Source organism: Petaurus breviceps, unplaced genomic scaffold (assembly GCF_028583685.1).
Source record: "Petaurus breviceps papuanus isolate PSGF00001 unplaced genomic scaffold, PetGlider_PUasm1.0 207, whole genome shotgun sequence".
Taxonomy (NCBI): domain Eukaryota; kingdom Metazoa; phylum Chordata; class Mammalia; order Diprotodontia; family Petauridae; genus Petaurus; species Petaurus breviceps.
Window position 1 is genome coordinate 12868328 of NW_027185850.1, and position 17952 is coordinate 12886279.

The window sequence follows — 17952 nt, forward strand, 5'->3', positions numbered from 1 at the left end:
GAGGGAGCTCGAAGTCACTGACCGCGTCAGGACGGAGGGAGCTCGAAGTCACTGACCGCGTCAGGACGGAGGGAGCTCGAAGTCACTCTCAGTATTCACACGGAGGCCGGGGAGCATCTGTTCAGAATGCTCGGGATCCCCACGTTGCACAAGAGATCACACTCCATGGCCTGAGCAACCTTTCACCTGTACGATCCTCCAGAAACATGGGTCACATGGGACATTGTTCAAACCCTGATCCGTTCTATTGATCAACAGGTGATCAATCACAAACTTCCACTTCCTAGTTATGAATATCTAGTCTCAAACTCAAGTACAAATGAGTCAATAATTATACCATGCAAAGTAAAATTATTCTGCATTGTAAAATAAATGCGACTAGTCTGAGAACAAGTGAAATATGTATGAAACACCCTAAGTTCCATAGTAAAAAAAAAAAACAAAGCAAATTCCCTTCCAAGGCCAATTGTTAAACATCAGAGTATTTACACGGTCATTAACCTTAAGGAGCTTGTTGTGTAATGAAGGACAAAGGACAAAAAGGGAGAGCTATTTAAGAGACAGGAAATGCTGTCTTTGGGGCCTGTGCTGCCCATGTGAAAGCACCTTAGGATGAACTCCCTCTCTCACTCTCAGTGATAAAATTCCTGTGTGTTATAAACAGCAGAGATCTGAGGAGATGGAATCCAGCCTGGAACAGCAAGTTTGGAACAGGAGCAGGTATAGGGGAGCTCAAAACTCAGATGGGAAGGGACGAGGGTGGAAAGCATGGGAGAGAAGGTACAAGGGACGAGGGCAGAGAGCATGGGAGAGAAGGTGGAAGGGACGAGGGTGGAAAACATGGGAGAGAAGGTGGGAGGGACGAGGGTGGAGAACATGGGAGAGAAGGTGGGAGGGACGAGGGTGGAGAACTTGGGAGAGAAGGTGGGAGGGATGGAGGTGGAGAACATGGGAGAGAAGGTGGGAGGGATGGAGGTGGAGGGCATGGGAGAGAAGGTGGAAGGGATAAGGGTGGAAAACATGGGAGAGAAGGTGGAAGGGACAAGGGTGAACATGGGAGAGAAGGTGGAAGGGACGGAGGTGGAGAGGATGGAAGAGAAGGTGCAAGGAGGACGAGACCAAGGGCGGTGGCCGTAGAAGGGCCAGGAGGCAGCACCATGGCTTGTGCCCTCTCCATCCCATCACTTTTCTGCCTCTGTTGCACCCACCCTGTGGAATGCTGACTCCTGCACGGCAGGGATGATTTCATTTTTTGTCCTTGTATGCCCGGCACCTCACACAAAGTAGATGCTGAATTGAACTGACCCAGGCCAGGGAACTGGACTATGAATCCCCAAAGCTGCAGAAGGCTGGCCTCCTGAGGAGGGACATCCCTCTGGGGCACTGGATCCAAACAGAGCAGCAAAGTTCTACATGTGCCCCTGGACCAAACCGAAGGATGGATAACATGTTGGAAGACACACTGGGAAACACCAAACCTCCTTCAGCTGAAGCTTCCCCCGGAGGAGACACCGTCTCACCAGTGTGGCTTTTCCTTACATCGGAGCCAATCACGGCCCCGCCTTCTCATCCTGTACAACTCTGACAAAGCCAGACTCATGAATGGTCTCTGGGGTCTGCCTGACATGCTGGATCCTCGTCTCAGACTCTAACATTACACGAATGCTGCTATATGCCTCTTGCTTCCCTCTGCCATCCCACGTTCTTGTTTCTATGATCATGCTTCATTTAAGGTCTATTTCAGCAGCTTCTTCATTGCCAGTACACTACATCCTAGAAATGACCACAGGACACTGTCCGTTGCCTTTTGGGGAACCCACAAGTTTAATTCCTCAAAGATTATCCTATTCCATGATTTACGGTGTCACTGGAAGAATACTGGTATTAAAAAGATGGGTTTTATTTCAAGGATAAACTTTAGGTTATTGGGGGAAAATCCAAAATCAGACTCAATATCTTTTCTCCAAAACACTTCCCTCTTCCCAAATTCCCTATGACTGTGGAAAATCCAATCATCTCAATCCAACAGGTTCAGGGCTATGTTCAACTGCTCACCTCTCACTCTCCCCTCATAACCAATCGACGGACAAAGCTTATGGTTCCTACCCTTACAAGCTCTTACACAAGCCCACTCTCCGCTCACCCAGATGTCCCCATAGTTCAGGCCCTGATCATCTCTTGACATCTAATTGTCCTCCAGAGAGAGGAGGAGCTGCCAAAGTGCTTGTCGGTCTCCTCCCCTGCCCACCACACACACCCAAAAAGCTCCTGGGTAGCTCCCAGATCAAACACGACTAATCAGGCTCATTCCAAGACCTACTCCATTCCACTGCCTTCCCTGTGCTCTACAAAGCTGGCCTGCCTGCTGCTCTGCTCAGTCTGCCATGGCTGCCCTTTACCCCTTCCTCACCTCCACCATCTGGTCCCCCTGACTTCCTTCAAGGCTCAGATCAAGCACCACCTTCCAGGAGGCTCCCCCTCCCCCAGCTGTTAGCACCTTCTCCCCTGAGGCTTCCTTCCATCTCCTCTGTATGGACTGTGTCTGGCCCAGATATGGTCCATGCTATGCCCTCCCTCATTAAGAGGTGAGCTCCTCAGGGGCAGGGGCTGCCAGCACCCTTCTTGAAATCACCAGCCTTGTACCACTTCCCAGCTACCCGCCGCCCCCCTGCAGCAGTTGTCTGAGACAGAAGGGCTTACAGACCAGCTCAACGAGTCGTCCACCCAACCGGCCATCATGACTTGCACAGTTGTCGTGCATTTGGTTTTGCCTGTGTGGGTTGTTGGGCTGAATCTGTATGTGTCTGAGGATGTTATTTAGGAATCTCTGCAATATCCTGCAATCTTTGGCACTGAGCCCAATGTCCTCTGAAAACAGCACCATCCAGACCATCAGACTATAGAGGCAGATGAGGAGACTGAGGCTCAGAAGGGTCAGCTTATTTGCCCAAGATCATGCAGGCAATACCCTGGTGCTCTGACTCCAAAAGCCCTGCCCAGCACCCTTGGCTGCTCACGCCTCCCACGTGCACTTTCCTGTGACATCTTGTGTGACCTGAACATACACACGGCCACAAAAAGGAGGCCAAAGGCACCCAGAGACCCCTTGGGCCAGGACCTAACTCATTCTCAAAGTACAGAAACCGAGCTTCCAGAGCACCCTGAGGCTGGAAGAGAATCCTTTGTAAAATCCTACCAGAGGGGGCAGAGGGTAACGAATGTGACTGAGAACATAAAACTCCACAAAGCTGTAAGAGAAGCTTGTGACATGTCCAGTCCCATGAGTCCACGAGGATAGGAAGGCATGGACAATTCCAGGAAGGTCTGGGACAGTGAGGGGCCCAAAGTGATACCATGGACAGGTCACACTTGCAAACACCTGCAGGACCCTCCAGGTCTGCCCCCAGAGACCCCCATGAGAGAGAGAGCTTTCTAGGGGGACCAGTGCCCTGGGGGGGTCTTGACTGCTCTTCCTCACATCAAACTGAAGCATGCTTTTCTGCCACACCCCCACTCCCCGCCCCCCACACCCAGTGCAGCCTCCAGGACCACAAAGAGGGAAGCTCTCGGGCTCCCCACAAATCACCTCCTCTCCCTTAATCATCCATCCACTGCTCCTTCGCCTGCTGCTCCTCTACCCAGGAGGGTAGAGATGTTCACAGGGCTGTCAAAGTCCTTCCTAAACACTGGAGCCAAAATGGTGCACAAGAGCCTGGGGCCAGGAAGAGCAGAATTCAAATATGGAACAGACACTTACTAGCTGTATGACCCTGGAAAAGTCACTTCACCTGTCTGCCTCAGTCTTTTCAGCTGTAGAAAGGGAACAATATTAGCAGCCACAAACAAGATGTGCTTAGTGCACATCATTGTTCAGTCGCATCTGACTCTGTGTGACCCAAGGACTTCTGTCCGTGGAGTTTTCTTAGCAAAGACATTGAAGCGGGGGCAGATAGGTGGCGCAGTGAATAAAATACTGGTCCTGGAGTCAGGAGGACATGAGTTCAAATTTGACCTCAGACACTTAACACTTACTGGCCATGTGACCTTGGGTGAGTCACTTAACCCCAACTGCCCTTCCAAAAACAAAAGAAAGAAAAGAAAGATACTGGAGCTGTTTGCCATTTCCTTCTTCAGTGTGTCCCCATTTTACAGAAAAGGAACTGAGGCAAACAGGGGGGAGAACTTGCCCAGGGTCACACAGCGAGTGTCTGATACCAGATTTGAATTCAGATCTTCCTGACCCCAGGCCAGATGTTCTACCCACCGCACCACCGAGCTGCCCATGGATGACACAGAGTAGGCGCTGTATAAATGCTTGTTTTCTAAACCCCTCCCCCAGTCCCTATTAAATTTATTAAACTGTATCCAGTCCAGCTCACCTTCCCATTCTGGTTCTTCGGAGTCTTACTCTGTCAGAATCTAAAGCCCAATTCCTCCCCTCCTTGTGCCACCATGGAAGTGGGTGACTCATGACAAGCACACACCTAGCCTTTATCCAAGTCACTGGTGAGATGGCAAAGGGCGTCGTGACCAAGAACAGTCCGCGAAGGCTCTCCACCAGACTCCCCAATGGGCATCAAACCAGGCACTGTCACTCAGTGGTCAACCCTTTCAATCAGGCTTGAATCCACCTAACTGACATGCATACACAGCCCACACCTCTCCATTTTTTCCACAAAGAGAAGCATCTTAGATGTTATTGACAATCTACCAGAGTCCCCTTAACTAGCACCCAGTGACCCTGTCAAAAAGGCAGCTTTGCGAGCATGACTTCTTCTTGATGACGCCATGCTGAGTTTTGTGGTCTCAGATGTCATCTTCCAGATGCACACTGACAATCCCACGATAATAGAATCTAGAATTCCGCCGATAACCACAAGGCAACCTCACTGGGCTACAGTTTGCAAGGGCCATTCTCTTTTGAAAATCAGGGCAGCTGACCTCAGTCTTGTGTCTCCCCTCCCATTAGCAATCACACACACCCATGGAGGAATTTGTCTGGGCTAGTGGTTTGGGCTGGCTAAGTCATGGCTAGCTAAGTTCTCTAATTATATTCTCATTTATCTTGAGATTCAACTCTATGTTAATTACTTTTGTTTTGTTGTATGTTATAGCACAAGAACCTTTCTCCTGAACAGAGAAAACAGAAGCAAAATAAGAGTAGTTCTAGCTTCTCAAATGGTCTGCTACCAAAACCCCACACATCCAGAGCAGTAACCCAATGCACTGCAGGAATGGCCTGTTTCTGCAAGGTGGCGAGTTCCAACACCGGATACCTACATGCACAAACCTGATGACCACTCATCAAGCACTTTTGTGGAAAAGATCCCTGCTTAAAAGGAGTTTGGATCAGGTGACCTCTGGGGTATTTTCCAAGTCCTGAGATTCTGTGATTCTAGAACCACACAGATTACAAAATGTCTATTTTAAATTGTCAAATTATGACAATGAATTTTTAGTGTCATTACCAAAAGCCATTAATTACAATTTAACAATACTATTACTTAATGGAAGTTAGCTGTTCTAGAGAAAGTCTAACTTCCTTCAATAGAAGCCTTAATTTACTTTCTGCCTTTCTCCAAATGTCCCTACTAGCAATCATCAGCCCAAATGCATTAAAAGTAAGACATTCTCAACTGGCATGATGCTAAGAAGGTAATTTAAAATGTCCATTCCATTTGAGCCAAAGATCCCAAATAAGGCACATATTCCAAGGAGAGGAATAATTTTTTTAAAAAGCTATATATGCCAAAAATGCTTATTGCTGTATTTTTGTAATAGCAAAAACTAGATATAAAATAGATACCTATTAATGGGAGAATGAATAAACAAAGTGTGGTATGTGAATGAAATGGAATGTTCCTGGACTTTTAAGAACTACAGTTGAATAAAAAACAAAAACAATTATTACACACCTGGTAGGTGTACAGCCCAGGAATAACAATGCAGAGAAGCAGGGGGAGAGTTGTCAGAACTGATGCTAAGTAGAATGAACAGAACCATGAGCCCACAGACACAGGTGTGAAATGAGCAGAGCCGTGTTTGATGCCCCAAAAAGAAACATGTAGATGCACTGCTCTCTCTCCTCGGCAGAGTAGAGGGTGTGTGACAACACCCAAACGTCGGCCTGGCTGATGTGCTGGTCGTGCTGAACGAGGTTTTTAAATTATTTTTCATAAGGGATGGCTCTTCTGGAAAGGGTCATCCAGAAATCAAGGTGAGGCCCTCCCCTCCACAAAGACCCCGGCTGCTCCCTCATGACAAAACCTCGAGCTGTGGGCCTTGCAGAGGCATCTCTGAGTCGAAGAGGAGAGGGCCACAGCACACGCTTGCTTCTTACTTGTTTCTACCCCAGAAATCAGACTAAGTGTGTTGGATGGTCTTAAAAGCACCCTCAACATGTTCTGTTGTGGAAGGATTGCACTCACCAGAAGTAGAGACTTTAAGCTGTCAAGGACCACAGAGGTCCAACCCCTCTCTTTACAGACCCAGACATGGAGGGGGAGAGAATGGGAGAGACTTGGGAGGGGTCCCCTAGGGAAGCAGCCAAGGGGAGGGTCAAGCCCAAGCCCTTAGGCTCTGCCTGCTGTGCCAGGACACCCCAATTAGGCAGTGTTTCACAGCTTTCAGAACCCTCTTACAAAAACTGTTTTTGATCCACACAACTCTCCTGCATGGTAAAGGCAACAGAGATTATGAGCCCCATTTTACAGGTGAAGAAACTGAGAATGAACAGGGGCCCGAGGTCACAGGCCTCGTAAGGGATGATGGACACACAGCCTCTGACCCAGGCCTTCTGAGGTCATGTCCAGGGCTCTCCTTATTTCATGTTACATTTACCAAGTGAGAATGGAATTTCCCAAAACGAGGGAGTGAATGGCAGCCACCAGGGGGCTCAGAGCACCGGGCCTGGAGTCCAAAAGGCTCAAATCTGGCCTCAGACTCTGGCCAAGTCACTTAACCCTGTTTACCTCATTTTCGTCATCTGTAAAAGAGGGATAACAATAATGCCTCCCTCCTCCTCCTTGGCTAGCTGTGTGGACAGAGGAGATCACATCTGGAAAGCACTTGGCAAACCCCAAGCACTACATAAATGCAGCCTGTATTATTATTACTATTACTAGCGAAGTGTTTCTGTCTGTTTCAGTGTCTGCTTTACAGTCTTATCAAGACCAAAAAAAAAGGTCCAATCCTGTTCACTAATAGTTTTAAAAAGAGGCTGTAGCGACCACTGTCAAATACTAGACACCGGAACCAAGAAAATAGACATTTCCGCGCTCCTGGCCTGCCATGTTGAAAAAAGAGGCTGAAGGGGCAGACAACTGAAAAATGAAGCATAAGAGAAGGTTCTCACATATCTCATCTTCTCCTCTCCTCATTCATTTTTCTGTCACGGACCCGTTAAATTTCTTCTTTTACATGGCAGGTCATGTAAACTAAACATAACTTACAGGAAACTTCTGATTTAACTTTAGTCATTTGATTTTTCTCACTGCCGGGAAATGGGCTTGTATCCTCAGAGCCAATTTTCAGCTTAAAAATTAATTGGCAATAAAAATGAGTGAGAAGCTACTGACCACTGCGTCTAAGCTCAAATTTAAAAACACCATCGTGTCTTGTTTTTTAAAAAAGCCAAGCACAGACCTGGCATCACGTGACAATGGGGACGCTGGGTCTTAGGAGCCTTGGCTCCCACCAAGCTAATTCTCCTGATGCTTGGTGGCATAAGCAGTGGCCAGGAGAGCCTGGGAAAGGGGCCCCGGTCCTCTGAGAAACCGGGAAAATGCACAAGTGTGAAGGAAACGAGAAGGGTTCAGATCAACCTTCGAAATCCTTTAAAGGAAACAGATCCGGAAGTTCACTGGAAACCTACAATCCCACTTAGTCAGAATCCAAAAGGACCATTTTCTCTTTTAAAAACCAAAGGAGCAGTTGGACTAACAAGAAATAATGCGCAATTTGGCCTGATCAAATCCTTCATTAGTTCTTCCCTCTACCCCTAAGGGATTGCCCTTTTAAAACCCTCTTCAAGTAGAATGGAGGCCAATTGCCTGCACAAGGCAGCAGTCTGTAGGAGGATTTCTATTTCAACAGCGCCACCTAGCGACCCGCTGGCTCCCCAGTCAGTCACTCCAGGTGGCTGTCCTGGGCTCCACCTGAAGAAAAAAACCTTCTTTAGTCAGTATTTCTCTATTTGCTTTTTGTGATTCATCACCAATTCTGTCAATATTATTTACACATATGTGCATGTGTGTATATATATATATATATATAAATACATACACACGTGTATTTGTGTACATATATACAGAGAGAGAGAACAGTTCCATGACAAACATTTTCCAAATGCACAGGCTGCCTCTTTTAACTAGTGACCCCTCAAAAACCCTATAATCCTTCACTTCTGCTGCTGCAGATGTAACCTGAATGGACGGGTCTCGAACAAATGTTAACTGTTACCTTCGTGATTTCTTCCGAAGCTCGCTCAAAGTCCTGGATGTTTCTACAGTAAAATCCCACGGTACAACTCGGGTCCATTTTTCTGAACGACATCTTTTTGGGAGAAGGACAATGAAATGACTGCAATGGAAGAAAAAATTCCTTTAGGAGATTAAAGCGACATTTTCTTCTTATGGGTTTTACATAATGGGAACCATCATCTGGACTGGTTAACAAGGGCCATGCTTCCTGTTTCTCGGACTTTCCCTCCAAAGCACAGAACTATGTAGCTAACTAACACTGTATGTATTTTCAATTCCACACAGGTCTACTTTATTCATTATTAATAATTAGTGTCATCTTGCAGAGTAAGGGAAATGTAGCCCCCCAGAAGAGTGTGCAGTCCTGACACTTCCTACTGCTATTGCTCAGCACCTTTCACATAAGCTCTCTCCCCACGACCTGGAAAGTCCTCCACCTCCTCCCCCTCTCCTTCCTCTCACTCTTCCTCCTCCCCCTCTTTTTCCTCCTCCCCTTCCCATCAGTTAGGCACTCAGTAAAAACCAGTTACATTGACATATCTGCAGGAGAAACAACCATGCAAGACTGCAGAGCACGCGTACACATGTCAAGGACAGGGTGTCCCAAAAGTCTTAGTGCCATTTTCAGCCTCGATAGTTTAATACTGTGCTAAGACTTCGGGGACATCCTGTATTTAAATCACCAGGTTTGCAACCCAGTTAGATTATGTCAGGTAAAACTCTGAGACATGCCATTCCATGATACAAAGCTGGAAAGTTTGAAAGCCCTTCGATAAAGCATAGAGGCAGACATAAAACCAAAATTCTCAACAGCACCCAACCTATTGATGGATTTATTTAACGAGTCTACATGATACACTGGTCCCAAGGAAATCAATTAGTTTCCCCAAATCAAGGCTCCTACACTGGTCAGCCCAAGCTCCTCCTAAGTTCCTAACACATTTGAGGAATTTCAGGCTCTTTGCAGAGGCCAGCGGAGGCTGGAGACGGAGGGAGGAAAGGAACAGGAAGAGAAAGATGCCTCCCCCCACACAGCTCCTCTCACCCCATGCTGAAGACACTTCCTGCTGCGGCCCACACCCAGGGGAGACAGGTCACTTCACCCTCTTGCCAAGCAGGTCTGCATGAGACTGTCCGGGGATCCCTGGCCTGGGTGCTATAGGATTTTCTTGATAGGCAGTGGGTAATGATATGGATTCCAATTCAATCCATGGCCCAGGGGGCAGAGGGAAAAGAACCATTCCAACTGCTTCTGTGGTCGTAGTACTAAGCACCTGAAGGTTCACAAAATACTTTTGCTCCCAACAGCCCCTGGAGTATGTGGTGCACATGGGAGATCTAGGTTACAGGGAGGAGACACGGGCTCAGCAAGGTGATGTGATTTGCCACCTGCGTCAGAGCCAAAATTTGAACTCAGCTCTCTCTCCGGACTCCAGCTCCAATACTTTTCCCCTCACCATACTGTCTCTCAAACTCAAGCATTAGCCTTCAGCTCAAATTATCTGAAATCATTCCAAATGGTGAATTTTAGTGTACGGATAACTTTCCCTAAAAATACCAAGTGAATTTCCCTTAGCCAAAGAATTAACCTAGTTAAGAATGAACATGGGCTATCTTTAAACTCACAAACTCAGAGGCCAACAAGACCACACACTCAATGAGGCCTATTTAGGAGCCTAATATTTGGGTGTTAAAATCAGTGATTAAAATGTCTGAAATTCTTGTTTCTTAGATCCCCAATGGTCAGAGGCACCTACGCATGCTACAAGGCCTGCACGTTTCTCTTGTTCCTGGTCTAACGAGTGGCCCGTGTACCCACATTCTAGGGACAAAACACACAGATACAAATGCTTTCTTTGGTTAAATCACTTCAGTCATTTGTTAAGGCTCTGATCACATGCCTTGTCAAAAGACAGCAACAGAGACCATGCAAACGAATCCTGGTTTGGGCAGGAAGCTTCGCTGAGAGGCCTCTGTGCAATGGGACCCCACCTGGCGCTGGTGGACGGGCCGGAGGAGTCTCCAGAGGCCCAGGGAACAGCTGGTATTCCCCGCAATGGAAGTGTCCTAACACGGCTCCACTTTCTTAGTGGTGAAGCTGTTAAAAGGTGGATCTGTCCAGCACAGCCGCCAAGACGCTCACTCCGGGCTTCCACACGGACTCAGCGGCACCACCCAGCATGGTGCTTCTTCTATGCGCCAGGGCCTGTACCTAAGTTTGCTGATCACTCAACTTGCACCAGCCATTGAAATCACCACCTGCACAACTCAAAGGAGACAGGAATAAGGCCTCCCCATTTAATTCACTTCCCTATCTACGGACTGCTTGAGAAGCTGCCGGGCATGGTGTCAGAAAACACAGGTTCAAGTTCTGCTGTGTGACCCTGGCAGGTCACTGAACTTCTGGTTTCCTCCAGGGAACTCCCTGAGATTCTAAGCTGCTGAGAAGCACTGCCCTGCATGGCGGAAGGAGCTTCCTGCTTCAGAAGTTCCTCATGCCAAAGACATCCCAGGCCTTGCCTCTTGCCCTATGCTATGTGAAGAGGCTGGGTTTGTGGAAGCCAGCTGTCCTCAGCAGAGAAGAGAGGCTTAACCAACGTGCAACACTGTGAGAGGGGAGAGCTTTCAGCTGAGGGAATCAGGGCTGACTGCAAGAAGGAAGTGTCAAGAGATCAGGTCACAGGATGAAGAAAAAGATTTCCATTTTCAGTCAAAAAGCAGCTCATCTGAAACCAGCTGGGCAATACCTGGTGCCCATCCTCTCTTGGCAGAGGGAGGTCCTCCTAAAGAACTACTATGCTCCAAAGAAATCCCCAGGCCAAACAGGACAAAAGGAAGGAAGGAGGGAAGGAGCAAAAAAGCCCAGCAAAGCCCTCCTTCAGCTCCCCCTCTTAAAGTCTCCCATCTCCTCCAAGGTTCTGCTGGTGTGTGAGGGCACCTCCAGTCCAAGCTTGCTAAGGCTCATCTACTTACTTATTTAACCTCAATCAGGATGATGATCCTGGAAGGCAGGGAGTCTTTGATTTGCTCTTCCTAACTACTGTGCCTTACACATAGTTGGTGCTTAAGATACAAATGATGGATTAAATTCCATTGGGAAGAAAAAGTCAATAAATACTGTTTGTATTCACCTGCAAGATGGAGTCTAATCCAAAGAGCAAACCACGTGTTTGCACTGGGAGAAACAACATAAATGCCCTTTGGTCTGTTTCCAGGCCTTGCCTTGGCCTGACCTACCATCACCCAGAGGAGTGTCAAACACTGCATTTTTCTATATGATTGTTTTGAACATTAAAATTAAAATTACTTTCCAAGTAGTATAGGGCATCATGAATTCAACACCAGGACTTGACTGAAATTGTTCCAACTTGTAGCTGTATATACAGCTTCTTTTCATTCAAGCAGATTCTGAACTCAAAGAAAACAAGACCGATTCATAATTCAGATTGATTTCTGTTTATTACAGGTCAAGTCAGTTCTCAAAATATTGTCCAATCAACCCTAAGAAACTCTCCACACTGTATCTAGACACAAGCCTTCAGTACCTGGCTGCTAATTTACACCGTATAATCAAGATAGATCATGTCACTGGCAGTCAGGTGCCAGGAAGTTCCAGTTTTTAAAAGCTTCTATCTCACATTTTCAGAGGACTGATGCCCAAAATGTAAGCCTGCTTTTTTATTTAGTTATTTAAAATTAAAATTAAAGGCTGCTCTGGACTTGAACAGCTCCTGTCCCTTTCTATGGAGTGGGGACTGTCACACTCCCACTCAAACAAGTACTTTTCATTGTTACATTATACAGCTGCTTAGTATGAAACTTTCTAAGAGTCCTACCGAAAGCACACCTGCTCACACGCCCTGAGCTGCCACAGTCCGGATTCTCGGGAGCACTGCTGACATCTGTCACTTTTACTAGTGAGAGTGTGGGTCTGCCTTCTCACCCACTTCTATCAGAGTCCAGCAATGTTCACCCCCATTGCCCTTTGGACGAGAATATTAATTCCCATTAATATAGCATCTTTGGGCTTACACAGCTTTGTCCTCACAACAGGCCTATAAAACATGGTGGAAGTATGGTTCTCATCCTTGTACTGATGAAGAACCTGGGGGCTCACAGAGGGTGAGGGGACCACATCAGTGACCCACCTGAAGACACACAGGTGGAAAGTGGGAGAGCCGGCATGTAAACCAGAGATCTCATCTCCAGACCCACTGGTCTCACCAACATCTCTCACAGCCAACATTTTCAGCCCGGGAACTAAGACTTGAAAGAGTTAACATCCAGCCTCAGGGACGAGATGAGGGACAAGGTATCACATGGTCCCATCTATTCATCATCTCTCAGGACATGGGTGGAAGGCCAGATGTAGCCACCTGAAGGATACGTTGTCCCCAACAATGGAGCAGCGAACTCACCACAAACTCGTCCACACCAATGTCACCCCCTCCGGCCATCTCCACACCTCTTCCCTGACAGCACCAAAGTTCACATGCCCATGACTAGGGCTCTGCCAAGAGCTTGTACACCCCTCCTCAGGCTGTTCAGAGATACCTCTTCCCTTCCAGACCAATCCTGATGGTCACAGTAACCGGACTATTAATAAACACAGGGTGGAGGGCACACCGTGGGATGTAACCTGGGCCCACTCACCCAAGGCACAGATGGCCCTGGGCCCTATGCCTACGTCAGGATGGACCCGGTGTGTGGCTCAGGTTACCAAAAATCCTGACCACAACAGATACCAATTAGAAATGCCATGCCTGCCTAGTGGGGAAAGGTAGGGATGTCAAGTGGCGCTTCCTCAGGCATCAGTATGGAATGTCAACAGGACAAAACACATCGGGCCTTCTCTGTTCTGACCATAGGAAAGTTAAAAAGGTCACATTAAATATGAAGCATTTGGCTGGGAAAATTTAAAGGTATCTTTCTAGTGCTGCATTCCTTCCAGGAATGCACAGCCCGGTCCTAACAAAAAGTGTAAAGTAAGAAGGGAGGCTAGAAGAAAAAGCAAAAAATGAACCTCACCATAAAAAGCTATTGTGGTGACGAGGACGCTTAAGACATACCCCAGAAGAAGAGAATGGTTCCAAAACATCTACAAGCAAAACCTCAAAACAGACTCAGCTTGGACACAAATTCAATTCGAATTTCTAGAAGATATGAACAAAGCAAGGGTTGTTTGTTTTAAGAGTTAAAAAAATTTTTATAAATTATGAGAAGAATGAAGGGGAAAAAAACAGAAAAGAAATGAGAGCTATGGAATGGAAGAGTTTAAAAGGAAATTGAGGACAGCTAGGTGGTGCAATGAATGAAGTATCAGCCCTGAAGTCAGGAGGACCCGAGTTCAAATTGGGCCTCAGATACTTGACACTTAACTAGCTGTGTGACCTCAGGCAACCCCAATTGCTTTGCCTTCCCCCCTCCCAAAAAAAAAAGGAAATTGATAGTTTGGCATAAGAAATACAAAACTTTACCCAAGCAATCAGCTCCCTGAAAATTAGAACTGACCAAAAAGAAGTTACAGACTCTATGAGACAAGCAACATTAAAATAAAATCAAAAGACTGAAATGTGTATGTGTGTGTGTGTATGTGTGAAAATGTAAGGTATCTCCTCCTAACAAAAACTGACCTATAAAAAAGATCAAGGAGAAAAATTTAAGAATCAGACTATCTGAACACCATGACCAAAAAAATAGCTTAGACATTGTATTTCAAGAAATCTTAAACTGACCATATCTTTTGGAACCAGAAGACAAAGTAGAAATAGAAAGAATCTACCAGTCACTCCCTGAAAGAAGCCCCAAAATGAAAACTCCCCAGAAGATTATAGCCGAAATCCAGAGCTTCCAGGTTAAAAAAAAAATAACACAAGTAGCCAGAAAGAAATCAAATACCAATGAAAAAAATGGAACCTTAATGAAATGGAAGATCAGAGCTGCATAGGAACTTTGAAGGACAAACACAGAAGACAAGAGAAACACAGAAAAGTTAAACGTGAGCAAGCATCATAAAGGTCTAAACAAAGATAACTGTTTACAAGATAGTACAGGTGTCATCCCTGAACTCTAGCATTATCAGGGGCAGAGAAGGAGACTAATTTGACAGTGGGCCTGGGAATGATATGTTATCATAATCTTACATGAAGAATGGAAGGGGAAGAGAAATACACTGGAGGGAGGGTAGAGTGGAAGGGAGAGGAAGGATAGGGAACATAATTGGAGAACCGAAGAAGAATGATATACAATCAAGGAGGACAAGGGTTAGGAATTAAGTGATACTTGAACCTAACTTATCTGAATTGGTCAAAGAAGGGAAAAGTACATACACACGCAGAGTTGGTTATAGAAATACATTTCACTCAAGATAGAAACAGAAAGAAAAGGGGAGAAAAAAAGGGCAAGCATAAAAGGAAGGAATAGTCCTAAGGGATGTGGAAAAATATTTATAGCAATTTTTCTTGTGGTAGAAAACTACTGGAAACTGAGCGGGTGCCCACCAATCAGGGAACAAGAAACGGAATAGAAATGTGATGGCATACTGCACTGTAAGAAGTGATGGAAGAAATGGTTTAAAAAAACCTGGGAAGACTTGAATGAACTGATGAGCAGGGAGATCAGCAGAACCAGGAGAACAATTTACATAATAACAGTAATATTGTAAAGACACATAACTTGGAGCATCTTTGGAACTCTGATCACTGGAATGATAAGCCATGATTCCAAAGTCTCAAAAGGAAGCATGCTACTCACTGATAGAGGGCTGATGCACTCAGGGAAGTTACTGAGTCATACATTTTTGGATATGGCCAATGTAGGAATTATTTTTGCCTGACAATACGTGTTTAGAAAAGAGGTTATTGGGGTTTTTTTTCTCCTTTTCTCCTCAAACTGGGGGGGGGGGGGGGAAGACAGGAGATTGGAGGTGGAAAAGGTAGATTTTTACTGATTGAAAAAAAATTAAGAAAACAAGACTAAAAGACATCCAAACTCTGATCAATACAATGACCAGTCAGGCCTCCAGGAAAATGATGATGAAATATACCTCCCTCTTCTCTGCAGAGAAAGTGAACCACAGGCTCAGAAGTAGGCACATTTTCCCAGCCGTGATTAAGACGTGTATTTGTTTCACTTCTTTATCACAAGGGATGGTTCTGACTGGGTGGTGGTTTTAAGAAGTGAAGCAAGGTTTAAAAAAACAAACTTATTTTTGATACCATGGAAAGCCCAATACAGTCAAACACAAACATCACCAGGCATCATTATCAGCCAGTATGCCATTAGTATTGAAATATAAGAAATACTAAATATGTCCTTTTCAGCTTCACATCAGGCCCTTGAAATTTACTGGCCCATTCAGATAAAGTGGTTAAAAGGAATTTTTTTTAAAAACACCTAAGAGAGTCAAGAAAACAATACAGATGATGACTTCAATAATGTAAATGAAAAGAGCAACCACAAAACGGCCCAAAGAGAAGGGTGCGAAATTCCCAAGAACAAGCTCGACTTCAAACATGATCTGGGTAGACACCACTGTCCCAAGCTCAGCTGAGGGACAGGTCCCTGGCTGAGGCATACCACATACATTTTCAGGTTTTTTTTAATGTACTGATCAGTTTTGCTGATTTTTTTCTCTTCTTTTTCTTTGAAAACATTATTTGTTATGTGGGCTGGCTCTCTGGGAGGAAAGAGGGAAAAGGATATTGGGGGAAAATTTCGTGACATTAGAAAAATCAGTCAAATTTATTTTAGAAATTTTTCAAACCCCGCTAGCAGCAACTCTGAAGACAATAACCAGGTACCTCATTTACATAAACTCCCAAATTCCCAATTTATGGTGCTAAATAGAATGAAAGAGGCATAAAAAATACTAGAGAGTGTGGATCCTTAACTTGAACTACACAAACTTGTTTTTTTTAATATTTGGATAATGATTTCAATAGAACTGATTTCCTTTATGAATTTTATTTTATGCATTTAAAAATATTACTCCAAGAAAAAGTCCACAGAGGCTTCCCCAGACTGCCTGCCAGAAGGGACCAGGACACACAAAAAGGCAAAAAACCCTCAGACTAGAGCAAACAACCAAAGCTAACAATTTAAAACCTTAAAAATTCATTTTAAAAAGAAACCAAATTCTAATTAACATATTATATTTAAAACTAATTAGATCAGCATGCTTGTTACTTAACAAGATACATTTTCCTCCCTCAATTTATCATCCTAGACCTTCTCCCACTTTTGTTCCCTTTATGTTTTTCCTTTTTTTTTCCCTTTAAATCTGCCTAACACTGTAAGGTCTTTGGTACAACCCAGCTGTCTTTTCAAGAAAATTACTTGGAGTCTTTGATCATTTATATTAGGGGATTGGGGGGAGGTAGGGGAGCAGGGAGGTTCCGGTATCCACAAGAAAGAGACAGAGATAAATGAAGTCTTAAGTATATCATAAATTAAAATTCTGCATCGAGTATTTAACCTTTGGTCATTTTTGTTTATTATGGTTTTACAAGGAGCAAAGCAGTGATGAACATGGGTAACCCTAACACTATCAACACGCCGCTCCCTGGAACATCTCTAAATAATTAGCATTTGATTCATATGGAAGGAAAGTAGGACCAAGTCTTTATCCGTAGTACCTCAAGAGGGAAATCCTTTATGCTGACATCTACAAAAGACTGGCAGTAATGAGGGTCCATGTATATCAAACTGTCATCTACAAGGACAAAACAGAAGACAAGTAATTCAAAAAACACCTTATTATTACACTGCTTACAATCCAATTTCTATGTAGAACAGTTTTTTTTTAAACCTCCTACAAGTAACAACTTGCCAGACTGATATTCATTGACTGAAACATAGGTTTTCACAGGACAGATTAACTTTTGCATAATCAAATATGCTTGTATAAGCAGAATTTTTATAAAGTGATGAGACTGTCATTTAATTTTTGGTGATAAAATTACTTTTACAAACACACAATTATATTCTAGAGTTTGCATATGAAAAATGTCTTGTACTGCGTTATCCTGACAGGAAGCTCATAGTGCTTGTCATTTTAACATCAACTAGCACCACTAAAAACTGCTAAAAAGTAAATCTGTAAATAATGACCGCCAGACTAGAACAGCAACGGCTTTGAAAGTTTTGCGAAACCATCCATTCTGCCTTGTTTATGCAACAACTGAAATTAAACATACATTTTACAGAATCCAATTACTTTGTGGGGCAAATGACAAATGAGTGGATTTTAGTGGAGCTGATGAATTAATAAGGCCCTCGTTTTGCTATTTTAATCATCTTGTTTCCAAGTGATCCCATATTAACTTCCTCGGTTTTTAAAGAAAACTGTGAAGAAACATAATCTTATCAAATCACTAACCTTGAAATCCAGCAAAGTAATACGACTGTTTGGGTTTTCCACCAATGATGCCCACACAATATTCAAGGCTTAAAATTCCCTGCCAACAAAAAT

The 17952-nt window shown here is 44.7% G+C and overlaps 2 protein-coding genes across 12 annotated transcripts in view; one reads left to right on the forward strand and one right to left on the reverse strand.

The window, feature by feature from the left end:
* Positions 1 to 17952, forward strand: part of LOC138164907 (dedicator of cytokinesis protein 7-like) — a 324437-nt gene that overhangs the window by 24299 nt on the left and 282186 nt on the right. The window lies entirely within an intron of this gene.
* LOC138164905 (cysteine protease ATG4C) overlaps positions 1 to 17952 on the reverse strand; it is a 78891-nt gene that overhangs the window by 6418 nt on the left and 54521 nt on the right. For 5 of the 6 annotated variants that reach the window (XR_011169220.1, XM_069092856.1, XM_069092858.1 and 2 more), the window contains exons 8-10: positions 17860 to 17938; positions 17117 to 17193; positions 8461 to 8580 (exon numbers count right to left, since the gene is read on the reverse strand). Coding sequence is in view for 5 of the 6 variants with exons in the window: in XM_069092856.1 (XP_068948957.1) it covers positions 8461 to 8580; positions 17117 to 17193; positions 17860 to 17938 (276 nt within the window). In the remaining variant the exon portion in view is untranslated. The remainder of the gene's footprint in view (positions 1 to 8460; positions 8581 to 17116; positions 17194 to 17859; positions 17939 to 17952) is intronic. The other variant, XM_069092859.1, reaches the window with a different exon arrangement.